The sequence below is a fragment of the Amphibalanus amphitrite genome, unplaced genomic scaffold (assembly GCF_019059575.1).
Source record: "Amphibalanus amphitrite isolate SeventyFive unplaced genomic scaffold, NRLGWU_Aamphi_draft 001602F_arrow, whole genome shotgun sequence".
Taxonomy (NCBI): domain Eukaryota; kingdom Metazoa; phylum Arthropoda; class Thecostraca; order Balanomorpha; family Balanidae; genus Amphibalanus; species Amphibalanus amphitrite.
In genome coordinates this window covers 105380-119846 of record NW_024883095.1, presented here as the reverse complement: position 1 = coordinate 119846, position 14467 = coordinate 105380, and the positions used below count along the sequence as shown (strand labels likewise).

Sequence of the window (14467 nt, the reverse complement as noted above, 5' to 3'; positions counted from 1 at the left end):
CTGTCAATAGCCTTTTCCCCAAGGGTCACCAAAGGTCATATCAGGTCAGCCCAGCAAAACGTAAATAATTTCATCCCAAACCGTTTTCAATTATATTGTTATATTCTGTTTGATATTTGTGTTCATTAGCGTATGTGCGTGCATCGGGAATGAAGCGCAAAAGAAAAATACTTTTGAGTGAGCGAGTCATGAAATTGCCGTAATGGTCGTCCTGGAGCCGCCTTTGCACTGATGAACCTAGCCTAGGACAGGTCCACCGCACCACCCTGTGCCTGGCACCCCGCCCCGGCTGGGTCGGGGGTGGGGGGTGGGGCGGACTTGGGGTGTTTGTTTATCGAACGTCCAGACACACCCCAAATCACGGGTTCTTGCACCGAGCACTATCAACTGCGGTGCAAATGTCCCTAGATGGCCCGTTCGGTCAAACATCAATCTTCCGTGACCCCAAAACACCCCACCCCTCCGTCCACATACCGTACAAATCCAAACGAAATGTAAAGCTTATTTTTCAATACAGAAGCGCTTTCAAATATCCATTCAGCGACTGGCCCCGAAGTCTGTTTCAATAGACACAAAATGAAGAGTTGTCAGACTTAAATGAAGCCATGAGTGCCTAGTGACTGTTGCCGTGCGTCTGAAAAGCTTTTTCAACATTGGCAATCGTTGGTGATCGCATTTTTGCGGAATGTGTCATGGGCCCAATGAATGGCAGTACGCACGCACTGCTTCTGCACTTACTTCCGCTCACTCCTCCTGCGTAGGTTATGGCGTTTCCACTATGACGGTCGCATTTCGAATGATCGTCCAACACTGAACAACTATTTTGCGACTTTCACTGGTTTTCTCTACACGCTACGGTCGAGGGATACCCCTCACCGTTTCGCTCCTAATTGAGCTAGAGTCTCGCAAGAGCCGAACGCGTGCGCCGTTAGGAAATGCAGCGACCCATACCCGATTTTAAAACCCTCGCATGTGTGCGGCGTTTGCCAGCTTCTAATGTGTAGGGGCAAGGGGTTGGACCCCCCCCCCCTTGCCGTTTGGCCCCTGATCGAGCTAGAGCTTCGCGGAAAAAAACGAGCGTGTTGCTCGTGACGAGAGGAAGCCGATGATACCCAATTTTAAGGTCCTAGGTCATCGAGTGACCTTCCAGGTCAGGTCAATGACCCAAAGTCGGGAAAATCGGACCTGTTAGAAAGTCGTAAAGTGTGGCTGCTAAGAGTTTTTTTCGGGGTGCTGATCACGAATATCGTGTTAGTTTTGATCACAGATGATGTCTTTAAGCATTTAGACCAGGTCGGGTCAGGTCAGGTCAGGTCAACCAGTAGGCGTCGTGACGGGTATTCGTAGTACGTGTCAACCGCCTCTGACAGCTTCGTAACATGTTACGAAGTCACCAAAACTACTTCGTAAATGTTCAAATGGTTGCTAAATTCGAATTCAGCTCCAAAAACTAGCCTAGAAACATGTAAAACTCGAAAAAGTGAACTGAGGTCACCCGAGGTCACCAAAGGTCAATGACCTGACCTGACCTTTAGGTGACCTTGACACCCACCCTAATGTATGGGAGCAACAACAAATCACATGTTTGAACGTTTGAAACCACGAAAAGCTTGCAAACGCGCGGCTAATGCGAGCCGACATACGCGAAATCGCGATTCCGGCCAAACATGGTCTCGGAAAAGAGGTCACAGGTCAAAGGTCATTTGGGTCAGGGCCATGAAATTTTCAGGGTAGGTGTAAAATTGATCAATGCGAGGGTACCGAAAGTTTCGTTGCGGTCGGACGCTTTTTACGCGAGTTATTCGCGAAAAACCATGGGGGGGGTCCATCCGACCCCCCCTACACATGCGAGGGTTAAGGTCTCAAATCAACCGGAACCTCGGTCAGGTCAAGGTTCCCAGGCACTGGTTTGATTAAAGGTGGATATATAGGCCATAAATTGCCGCAGTGCCGCGTTTTTGGCACCATCGTGTTCTTCATACTCAGGGGCACCGAATTATAGGTATACTTTTTGTTTGGGTGAGATCAACTTAAGGTGCTGATTTCAGGTCAGTACAAGAGATGTCAATCGGATACCAACTTTTTGGTATATACCGATATCAAACCGATACCAACTTGGTATTTGGTATTTAAATCCTAATGTGTTTGGTATTTTGTTGGTAACATGAGCCCTCACTAGTGTATAAGAGGCTGAAAAATTGGTAAAAAGTTAGTATTTCCCTCATGTTTCCAAGTTGGTTTGGTTTCGGTATTTCCCCATGGTTTTGGTTGGTATTTGGGTTGGTATCGGTATTCCGATTTTCTGTAATTGACATCACTAGTCACTAGTCAGTGCCTTAATGGCCTGATCTGAAAATGCAATTGGTTTCACAAGATCCGGCTTGAATCATAGCTCAAGTGTGCGAACATTCACCCCTTCCTTTTATTAGCGTGTTCCGAGCAATCGCAAAAAAGCGCCAGAGGGTCTGAGTGGGTGAGGGCGGCGCCCGATCTCGGCCGGCGAGCATTGAATTTATATCTTTGTTATGTCCATTTAAGGTCATGTCTCGAGTTCTCGACTGAATAGCTACTATGATAGTGGATGTCGTCTATATGTTGCAGGCACTTTAGAAAATCAGTCATTTTGTAAAATGCCTAGGCATTTTGCAAAATGCCTGATTTTCCAGGCTTTTTGCAAAAAGCCTAGGCATTTTACAAAATGACTGACTCTTGCAAAATACCTAGCCATTTTACAAAATGACTGAGCAGCGTGTTGTAGATACGAGTACCTAATTATATACGTTTTGGTAGCGTGTAGGTGGACCGAGGAGTCCAGCATTATGACCAGAGGAGTCCAGCAGTGGGAAGTCCATACCTACCTCTATTTTGAGAAGTGCAGGCCCGCGACATTTCCAACCCCCACGTCAGCGACGCTGCTGGATTTAAAATGATCGATCTGGAGCGTCAACAAACGACTGGCCCTATGCCGGCCTGTATCTGTAAAACCATTAGAGGTCGCGAGGATTCGATCCCACACACTTAGGCGTTAGTGTCTTCTGAAACCAACGCTCTCGTCCTACGCCAAGCGACCTGATGATTCTCCCGATGTGGAGCTTGATATTTTTAACTGGGACCATGCAAGTAGGTACTCAAAGCTGTCAAACAAAGACACAATCAAACAAAGACTACACTCATTCGTTTACATGTAATTGTACATGAACCGGGCCTGCCTATTACATAGGGCCGGTCTCCGGCTGGTTTTGTTAGGTCTAGTTTCAGGCAGAACGTGAACGGCGTTGATGTACTTGGGAGTTTTTACAGCGTTAACTAAACAATGCTCCTATGCTACAGCCGAGTCTGCAACTCAACCTGGTCGTTACTCAGCATTGTCGTCATCACAGAGCTTCAAATCGATCAGCTACAGGCTGAACACGTACCTCTAGTGTATAGGAAGACGTCCAAAAACTGTTGGCCATAGTATCTGTAGTGGGATCTACGTTCCATGCTGGTCAGGCATTTTGCAAAATGCCTGGTCATTTTGTAAAATGGCTAGCCATTTTGAAAAAACCTGGTTGTGTTCAGTCATTTTTCAAACAGCCGTCTTTTTGTAAAATGCCTAGGCATTTTACAAAATGACTGATTTTCTAAAGTGCCTGCAACATATATAAGACTAAATAGATACGATGAGAGTGTATGTCGCCTAAATGAATAAAAGTAAATAAATTCAACCGGCTACCCCGCATACAACAAGCACTGTAGAACCAGTGTATTGACTCTACAGCAGAGTAAAACCGCGGGCGGGCATCAGTCCCCGCCGGGCCATCGCCAGTGACGAGCCTGTCCTTTCGCCTCCTCCTCATGGCTGGGTAGCTAAACACAGCAGAAGGGGCGGCGAGCGCAACGTGCTGCCCTCAAGCGGCCAGATACACAACTACAGCTTTGCGGGCCGCCGCCGCCGCCGTCTTGGATTAACATTAGCGCTACGTAGGATCCCGGCCGAACTGGACATATTTTGTACTTTTCTCAAATGAGGAAGGTCAGCAAATGCAAAAATCATTGAAAGATGCATTTCAGCGTAAGATGGGTCAAATTTCTGGCTGACGCATTCGCCCGGAATCCTCGCAAACACACACTTCAACCGCAGGGGACAGGCCGCTCATTCTCGCTGTTCGCAATGCAGGGAATACCTACCTGCCGTTGCAAGAATCGCGGCTTACGCCCGTCGCCTCCTTCACAGATCCACACCTTCGGTGATTAAGTACCGACAGCGCGGGCGCACGTAACACAAGCAAGGAAAAGCCGGAACATAGCGCATTCCGACAGAACCAAACCGTACACGAAAAAAAAAAAACAGCGCGGCACCCAGCGAGTCCGCGTATTGCCACTGCTCCAGTCCCATTCCCTCAATCTCCTTCACAGCACTTTACGAACGCCGTCTTCCGGCTCGTCACTGTCTGTTTCTGCAGGTTTAGGGAGGCAGCAGCGATCGTTCAGCTCTACCGGCTTCGGTAGAGCGACTGCCATGATAGTCCCCGCACTCCACTGCACTGCCGTTCACTCTAGTCCACTCTCCACCGCACTCTACCGTTCGGTCCAGCCGCATGCTTCCACTCCACGTACCGTCCTTCCGTGGCCTGTCCTGGATCCAGCACTTCACTGAAGGGACGATGCCCGCACGCTGCACCTTCTCTCGGGCCGTCGTTGGAGGCTTCTAGACAGCTTCCCGTTCCGGTTCTCTTCCAGCAGCTTTTCTTTAGAGCTCAGCTTCCTCAGTCCCTTCTCAGGACAAAGCGGGCTTTGATTGGCTGAAGCTCAGGATCGCCGAAATCCCATTGGCTACTCGCCCGCCTGGCCGACTACGCGATTGGTTGTTGCACGTGCCCCACCCGTTTTGATTGGCCGGCGTCCGGAGGTGACCTTGACCCGGCGCCTCTCATTGGTCGTCTCAGCTAAGACTCCCAGAGACGAGTAATCTCATTGGATGTCACCGTGAAAGCCTGTAGGAATTGACGGTTCGGTTGGTTGGACGTGTCTCCGCCGGCCAGTTGACCTCGCGGGGGTCCGGCCGCTCAGAAGGTCTTGGAGACGCGCTCGTACACCGTCCAGGCCATGGCTGCCATGAAGGTACGTCGCAGCACGCGCGGCGCCAGCCCGTAAAAGAAGGCACGCGATCCGCCCTCCTGGGAAGACAGGAAAGACGACGGGTCAGCGGGCGGTTCATAATGAAGAGCTTTTACCAACAGACATTGCAACGAGCAAAAGATACAACGACTAAGAATGGCCTAACCATACGCTCAAGTCAGTGTGGCAATGCGATGTGGCAATGTGGCGCAGACGCTGAAAATATTTAGTTTCCACATTGCCAAGAGAGTCACATGTGGTGCTTCTGGAACCTTTTACGAACCAGAATCTGCCGGTCCACAACTTACGAAAAGATCACCCTATAAATATCCAAAGACGTCAAAGTTTACTGTAAAACATTACGCTTTACGAGCATACACTATATAACGCAAGGAGCTGTCGAAATTCGAAACCAATTGCTGCGGCTAAAAGGAGCGACGCCAGCATGTGACGGTCTGCAATTGGTATACGTGACGTTAACCATTTACCAATCAGGCCACCATGCTGACGTCAGGCCACATCATTTGACGTCAAATGTTGATGTCTAACATGAAAACTTATGCGGTTGCAGTGCAGGACCCAACTACCCGCATGACTGAGGTGGAAGTTTCGAGAGAAATTATCTGCGCCACGACACGTGATACCACACGTGACACATGAACAGCTCGTGTCCAACCACGCACCATTCTGCGCCATGTGTCCTTGGCGGGTCGCCAGCACCATGTGTCGGACGAGTGACAACGAGAGTCCTGGCACAGCGCGTGACCTGTAAACCTGTGTGAGCGCCCCTTGATGTGTTGGCTTCACGCCGTGACGATCTCGTCCACAGGCTGCAACTCATGCGTTCACTCCCGATTCTACAGAGACGTAGGCGCTCTAGAGGATCAACCATCCCGCGAAAGAAAGCGCAACGAAATACAGGCAGGACGCGACGTGTTCGGATTATGCAATATGCAGCATAGGTATGCGACGAAAGTGCAACTCAAAGGAAAGTGTCACCATCATCTCGTGGACGATGGTCAGCCACCTTCTCCCGGTTAAATCTGGAATGGATTCAACGTCAGCTCCAGCTACGTCGAAACAGCCTTCCGTCCGGTTATCTGGAACTTCTTATTGCGCCTCAGCCTGGCGCAGCCCGAGAAACTTGGGCCGTGTTTAGGTTAGGAAACCAATGACCTTTCGAGAAGTCGCCTTTGTGACGGGTGTGCTCAACTCGTGATTTCAGAGTTTCCAGAAAATAAAAACAGGACACCCAAGCAGCACTAGAGTAATGGTGGAGAAGTCGTGGGGAGCACGGAACTGGTGTGGTCGGAATTCATACAGTCCCTCCGCAATGTAAAAGGGTCACCATAAACAGAGACAAGGGTCCCACAGGGCCCCTCGCCAGCCGTATCTGCAACGTCTCCCAAGTGGCAGACGCTTTGCAGAGGCAACGGAACAGTTTTCTTGGAGCAAAGCAGTTGCGCTAAGCTGCAGCTGAGTGTAAACGACTTATACTGCTTATTTTAGTTGCTAAGGGCTCGCTCCGCCAAATGTACCAGAATGTAAAAAGCACTGAACAGTGCGGTGTAAGTGTAACCAACTGCTTGAGAGTAAAGCGGTGTCGCCCTTACGAAGTTGTTTGGTACGAAAGGAAATGAAGCACTTCTGTTGAAGAAGGATCAGGATGGAGTTGCAGCGCTTACGGACGTATTCTAACTCGAGTTTCAACCTAGTTTCCGCAACCAGGCCTATGTGTTCTGCACCATTCAATCTCACTCCCCAGAGAGACAGCGTCTGATCCAGAGCCGGCTTTTTGCACCTATTCCGTTTATCACAGTGGTAACTCCGAAGGATCTTTGCATCTTGATCAATCATCGTCCCAACTACACAGGCACCAGGTCAGGTCAACGCTCCCTGCCCCTGTTCTGGCGCTGGACAGAGCTGGAATGGCACCAAGGAACGTTCGCCCCCGCAGAGACCGAGCGGACAGGAGCCGAGACCGACTCCTGTCCGCTATTTTTACCACGGCAAGAGGCTCCAACGCCAGTCCCTCAAAGTGCACGTGTCCTCAGTGAAGGGTGCTCAACAGTGATGATGCATCCATTCACCTAAGATTCTTCTAAATGTGCGGCAAGTGCAGAAGTGCTCCCAGCTGACCTAGTGCGTCTGGCCACTGATCGATCTCACCGGGAAACAGGACAAGGATGGGAAGTAATTAAGTGCTACCGGGGGCCATTAGTTCGTCAATCGTCATGAAAAGAGGCCGATCAATGAGGTAATTAATGAAAACCTGGAGAGTAAATGAGCACAAAGCAGGAGGCAGAACCGACAGAACCGTACCCCCGAAATTGCAAAATGATATTCCTAAGAAATACAAAACATGTTTTGCCATTAACTATAGACCCTTGGACTGGCACGAGCGTTTGGGCTGTCATGTGCTCCACCCAGGACACACCCGACCTTAGGGGCCAGCGTCATCCCCGGCTGATCCGTGGCGCAGTTGTGTCCAGTTTGAACCGCCTCGAGCCGGTTAGGTGTAGGTGCACTCGACCGAGACAGTTCTGGCCTCGGAGCGCCCGGGGGCTCGTGTAGGTCACTATTCGGAGTGAGGTTACAAGCTGTGTTCGAGCCTGAGGTAGCTAGTTGGCTGTTTTGATTAAGAGCCATCCTTGCAAAGAGACTGCACAGAGTATTGCAGGAAAGAGCTGGTAGCCCTGAGCGAAACAGGAAGAACGTGCCCCGCAATATACGGTGGCAAGTCGCATAAACGATGTCTTGTTTTTCCTGCGCAACCAGCCGCCTCATCGAAACACGACTAGGGTAGGGCAAATAAAAGACATGATTACAAATAAAAGACACCTTCCGCAATCTGCAGCAAGCCTCCCAGGCCTCAATCTCAGCAGCCCGAACAACCAACGATGACTGGACGATCAATAATTCCAGAGTTCAACTTAGTCGTGTTAAGTTCGAGTGGCCTGGAGGACGATCAACGCGGAACCCCGCAAGTGACTCCAAGTTTCATATTTGATTGCTTTTCCTTCAGGTTCTCCCTTCCTTTGTAGCCTGAGTTCACGACTTATGGGGAACCGTTCTCAGCTTCCCGGTTAAAATCATGCCCCTAAGCCAGAGCAGTTTTGGCCGGATTGGCACCAACAAACATCATGTTCATCGCCATCCGGCATCCCGTTCCAGATCCAGATTCGGGTTCATGACGTCATGAGATCAACACCTGAACGACCGTTGCATCGCGGTGGTACTGGGTAATCGGTTGCACCACACGTGTGAATACTGAAAGGTAGCCACAACTTCGCACCGTTTGTCTTGGCTTGGTCCCAGAACAGGCGAGGAGCGCCTTATCCTCAAAAGAAGGCTGACTTGGCGGAATTGCCCGCGAGGTGTTGTTTTCGCTGAAGAGGTCACGAACACAGCTGGATTGAGCAATATGCGGGCACGGGCCAACAACAAGGTGGGTCATTGGCTTCAGAAATTCTTGTTTACAACGCACCGACCACTAGTGTTGCGAGGGAGAGCAGCTCAGTGAATCACACAAAACTGCCGTCAAATAGAATGATCAAAGCGAATGCTCAATGTTGCAGCATCTCATCATACTGTGCGCATGAGAATGCGATTCTGTAACGAAAAATCGTTGTCCCCAACCACTCGACGAAAGCGGTATTATCAACATATAATGTGATGTGACCCAGTCCAGGAACAAGGTCGCCGACAAACAGTCGTTCGCGATACTATGACTTTCCATCACGCCACGATCAGACCACGCCAATAGTCAATACCCCTCCCCAAACGACGCACGCGTGACCCCCACTTCTTGACCTTTGTCTGCGCGTGACCGTTACTTGCGTCAATGGCGGTCTCCCTACATTAACAACTGACATATGTCTCTCATACCACGGCCCTTCCGTCCAGGCCACAGGACGTGTTGAGGCCGTATAACGCGTAAACATCATAAGGCCTGGTTACAGACATAAAGCAGATGAATAACAGAGACAGATACGCTGACAAGGCCGGGTTTTCATCAACGGTAAAAAAGCGACCTCTGGCCCGACATAGGACCCCGGACGAGCGTAGAGGTCACACCCCTCCAAAGGATCAAAACAGGACTCACTTTTAATTCAGTTATTTAGCGAAGACGGGCTCCGTCCTAGTGACCTCCCCGGATCTAGTGCCTGGATGCGCCTCTGCCGTTCCTGCCACCCGTCCGCTCGCTCGGTGGTGCCACGTGGTGACGTCACACGATCAGTATATGACGTCACACAGGGCCTCTCCACCGTCCAATAGCTGCAGCCGGCCGGCAGGGCTGGCTCCGCCTACGGGCCCGGGAGAGCTCGGAGGCCGGAGCCGAAAGTTTCCAAGATTTACGAGCTCGGAAAGCGGACATCAACTTTACATCAACAATACATAATCAATCCATAACCTCAGCATCAGTTCCCTAGCAATAGCCACTAATTGCACGCTACAGCTTCCAAGAGAACCCGTCGATCGACCACGGCTCTTTCAGCGGCAGGGACCGCGGATTCCGGGGGGCAGGGTGTGCAATTGCACACCCTGAAAATCCTGAGGGTGTGCAAACACCTATTTTTGCACACCCACAGTTCGTTGTGGGGGCCCATGCGGCCCTGGCGCTTGAGTGTCCCAAGCCGATTCTCGAGGGCCCCAGCGCGAGCCTGATGGTCCCGCACCGGTGCCTGAAGGCGTGAACAGGTTCTAGTGTTATCTCAGGAGTTATCTCAGAACCCCACCCACGCCATTTTTTTAGCGCTCCCACCGGCTCTTGAGGGCCCAGGCCAGTGGCGCGGGAACTTCTTCCAGACTGGGGGGCTGAATCATAATAGAGATCAACCTAGGGTACCCCCAAATCTAGTTTTCTCACCGGTTTTAGGCCACTTATTTTTCAGACTTTGGCCTTTTCAACAAAAAAAAGAGCTGAGCTGAGTGAAGAAACTACCGTTTTGACAACCTGGAGTAAAGGTTTTAATCTGTCAAATGAGTGCCGAGCCAGTGAAAGAGGTGGATTTTTCACTTACATGCTTTCTTCCTTTGTGTGTGACCCACAACCCCTAATTTGGGAATGACAAGCTGCCCAACGGTTCCTGGCCTCATGAAAAGTTGTGGGGCACCGCCCCCACGGCCGCAGAGTTGTGGGAGCAAGCTTCCCCCACTGCCCCCTCCCCCGGTTCCCACGCCTATGTATGACTCTATGAAATTATGTTGGTAGATTTCCGATTTCGATTCCTCCAGCTGGGGGGGGGGCTCAAATAGTAAATACATTACGAGCCCCCCCCCCCAGCCGAAAAGCTGGGGGGCTCGGCCCCCGCTAGCCCCCCCCCCCGGTTCCCGCGCCACTGGCCCAGGCCGATGCCCGAAGGCCCCAAGTCGATGTCTAAAGGTCCCACGCCGGTGTCTGAGTACCTACATGGCTAGCTCAGGGATCCACGCCAGTTTCTGAGGGCCCTAACCGGCTCTTGAGGGCCCCTTGCCCCCTGCCCTCCTTAACCCCTCTTGGGGCCGATGCCTAAGGGTCCTGCATCAGCACCTGAAAGCCCACAGAGTTATCTCAGGGCCCCATACCAGTTTCTGAAGGCCCTCACCGGCTCTTGAGGGGCCCCAGACCGATATCCAAGGACCTCTGGCCAATGCCCGGGGGCGCAGGCCGATGCCCGAGGGCCCCTAGCCGTTACGCGAGGGCCTTACACAGCTATCTCAGGGTATAATGCCACTTTCCGAGGACCCTAACCGGCTCTTGAGGGCCCCAGGCCGATTCCTGAGATCCCCAGGCTGATGTGAGAGGGCCGACCGACTGAGGCGGCCCCTACGTCAGTTTCTAAGGGCGTCCACGACCGCCGTCTGGTCAAAGCTGATCTCTGAGGGCCCTACGCAGGTTTTTAAGTGCACTCAGCTCTTGTTTAGGATCTCACACCGGCATCTGAGATAGGATGGCTTATGCATGCCGCAGAGGAGCCCTTACCGGCTCCTGAGGGCTCCGTGCTGATAGTTGAGGGCCCCATGCCAATACTCGAGAGTCACATTCAGTAATCTCAGCGCCCTACACCAGTTTGAGGAACGCCGTTCGGCCAAGGCTGACCTCCGAGGAAAAGCCCTTTGCAAGCCCCGGAGTGCCCTCACTTTCTTTTTTAGGATCTCACACCAACATCTGAAGTCGCAGGGCTAAAGGATGCTTCTGATAACCCTTGCTAGCTCGGACCCAAATCGATGCATGATGACCCGACAGAAGTGCCTGAGTAGCCCACACAGTAATCTCAGGGCTCACACCAGTTTCTGAGGGCCTACACGAACGCTTTTTGGCCAATGTCGATGTCTCGGGGCCCTATTCAGGCATCGAGGCTACTCGGGCGCCAAGAGACGGTGGGGGACCTCCAGGCGAGCTTGCTTGGTGGTAGTTGGTAGGTACCCCATGGAGCCGGCGAACGGTGTCAAAGAGCCCGGTGTGGGGGCCCAAGAAGCGGCGTGGGCATCCATATTTCTATGTACATGAGGTATTCCAGAGGCCGTTATGGGACCTTCAAAGACCGTGTGCGGTGCGCCGGTGACCCTTAGAATTGCCGGCGTTGGGTCTCAGGAGCTGGCGTGCGGCCTTTATGGGGCCCCAAAGCCAGCGTGTGGGCCGTAGAGCAATGGGGAAGCTAAGGGGGCCGGAGGCCAGACCCCCATAGGTCATAGGGGCCAAATCGATGGGCCCAAACATCCCGCCGGCCGTGTTTTATTTTTAAACTAATTCATGTAATCCATGATAAAAAGAAGTGTACCAACATCAACTGTGCAAAAGGGCTCTCTGAGGCCCGTAGGGGCCCTTGAAGGCCACTGTAAGCCTTTAGGGGCCTGTTTAGGAAAATCGGAGATCGATTTGGATCACGTTGCATGCATGCATGTGCATTTACTCTGCTAATGCATCTCCTGACCGTAAGATGCTCGCTCAGTCATCTTATGACCGTCAATTTTGAAGGTTTTCCCGTCCCGCTTCCTTAGAACCGGCTTATTCCGGAGCACTGGCGGCGCTGACTTTTTGGAAGGGGCCCGGCGTGAGATGGGGGCCCAATCGCCACATCTTGCACACCCTACGAGAATTTGAATCCGCGGTCCCTGTTCAGCGGTAACCAGGCTGCCGAAACGAGGTCAAGGTCTTGCTGTTTTTACCGGCTGTCGCGGCCCCATTCGGTCACTATAATGGGAAGAGAACAGGGGCCTGGCTCCGGGGAGACAGACGACAGGCGGGGCGGGGCGGGGCGGGGCGGGGGAAGGGCAGCTGAGACAGGCGACACGCCGACACAGTGCAACTGCCTCGCAGGACAGACGGTGTCACGGGGTCAGCACGGGGTGAAACAGAGGTGCCGGCGGGGTCACCTAAAGGTCACACAGAGGTGCCAGAGGGAGAGCGAAGAGACGAGTGACATGGACATCCACTGCGGGAGGAAAAGCTCTTTTCAGAACCACACCCCTCACACTATGCTTCACTGTTTTATAAGTCTAGACTGTAGATCGAATCTCTTTTTTATAAAAATAGTTTTATGCCATTCAACAGTCGCTATTTTAGGGCACCGTAGTATTCCGAGACTTGCAGTGCTCTACATAGCGATTCCTATGACAGAAGTGAATTTAAATCCGTACCTAAATTTGTAATGTGTCCGCCGACAGATTACTGCTCACAGTCAGCCTAGTTAGATGGAGGCATCCAGTGACAAAGAACACCCTACATATACTGGTGAGCTCATTGACATCTATCAAACCGAAACGTCTCGTCCCCTTCAAGGTCTAACAGATTCTCAAACGAAAGCTAAAAATTGCGCGGGAGTCGCGTACCCGTTACATCTAAACCATCAGAATCTTCCAGAGCACCAAGGGTAGTGTTTGATGTCTATGTGTATGTATTCCAGTCCACCCCTTAGAGCCCCAATGTCAACTTCCTCCAGAGAATAGCGATTCGAGGAAGCCAATTCGTCTCGAATTAAATCCAAACAGTGCTGGTCTCCGAAGAGCGGTCACGAGTACTATAACGAGTGGAACTGAAAGCCGACCGGCCCTTCAAATGCTACAGTCCACTGCCGTAAACACATGAACGAAACAACTTACAGACGAGCGCAGTTGCATCTTTTATTTTAGCCACATACACCGACAAAAAAAGACGGCCTGGGCTGGCGGGCCTGAGTTAAAATATACCAACCGTTGCAACACAAAGGCTGAGATTGCCAACATCGCAGCTAACCAAGGCGGGTCACTGGCCTGACCGCAGGGGCTAAATTTATTATTTCATCCAAACACCACCGGTCCGAATAACCAGAGCACGACGGTTTCGCGTCAGAAACCGCAACCAAGACCTCACGACATATGTAACCTCACATCATAAGGAGAACGGTAACGTCAGATGAGCTCATCAACATCAATGACGTGAGACCGAGTATGCTTTGAGGGCCAGATTCCGCCAGAATATGAACCAGGTCAGCGACAGTGGACTGGCCAAAAACAGGCCACAGACGGACAAACAGACGGACACGCCCCTTCTGTCGGGACGGCCTGGGATAGACTAAATTTAGCTAAACAAAGCTGGGGAACGGGGTCAGACGACGGGTCAACGCTACAATAACGAGGGTAGAGGGCAGGGTGGCGGTATAGGGGGAGGGGAGAGAAAGGAGATTGAGAAAAACGTAACTATAGCATCGCCTCTTTGAAAAATAGCGCCTATTGCAAAACTGATCTTGAAGTTACAAAACCTTTATGCAAAAAAAAGCCCACTTCCCCGGCCGCATCCTTGTTCCTAAATCAGTTTAGTTAGTAAGTTTTCATTATAATACACGCCTTATCTCAAAGTTCTAACCCAACTCACTGATCAGTTCCGGGTTCGTTGTCGGTTAAAACCGTCAGCTCTGTCTGGCCGCACGCGGGCACAGGCGCTCTGGGTAGCAACAGACCCCCCCCCCCCCTCAGCTGTCGAACAGGCCCAGCCAGCCCAGCTACTGGCTGTTGCTACGCGACCGCCGCGGGGGTGTGGGCGGGAGCTGTCTGCCCCCCCCCCCCGGGAGGTTGTTTCGAAATCAGGTGGTGCTAAGTGCCAAGTACATACGACAAACAGTGGAAGAATCGTTAGCACGTAATCTGCTCTTTGTTCGATCAAGCGACGTGAAGTTGAAGTTCATGCCAGCATGGGCGTCGTCCAGTACTCAACTAGACAGAAACACGAAATTCAAATACCCACAAATCGTTTCGGAATAAATGTCTATGTTCTACCTACCAAAGGAACGCAAAGGCGTCATTCGGCTTCATCAATCGTTGAAAGCGCTTACGCCTTACATTACTCGTATGTAGAATAGGAAGAAGGCACCAAACGACGACCATTCACCATAACAAGGATGAAAGA

General features: G+C 51.5%; 1 protein-coding gene across 2 annotated transcripts in view; it reads right to left on the bottom strand.

Annotated features, from left to right (window-relative positions):
* Positions 1–3730: 3730 nt before the first annotated feature.
* The window catches only part of LOC122374092 (mitochondrial glycine transporter-like), a 41934-nt gene continuing 31197 nt past the window's right edge, over positions 3731–14467 (bottom strand). For both annotated transcript variants that reach the window (XM_043352634.1, XM_043352635.1), the window contains exon 7: positions 3731–5159. In XM_043352634.1, coding sequence (XP_043208569.1) covers positions 5049–5159 — 111 coding nt within the window. In that variant the 3' untranslated portion in view covers positions 3731–5048. The remainder of the gene's footprint in view (positions 5160–14467) is intronic.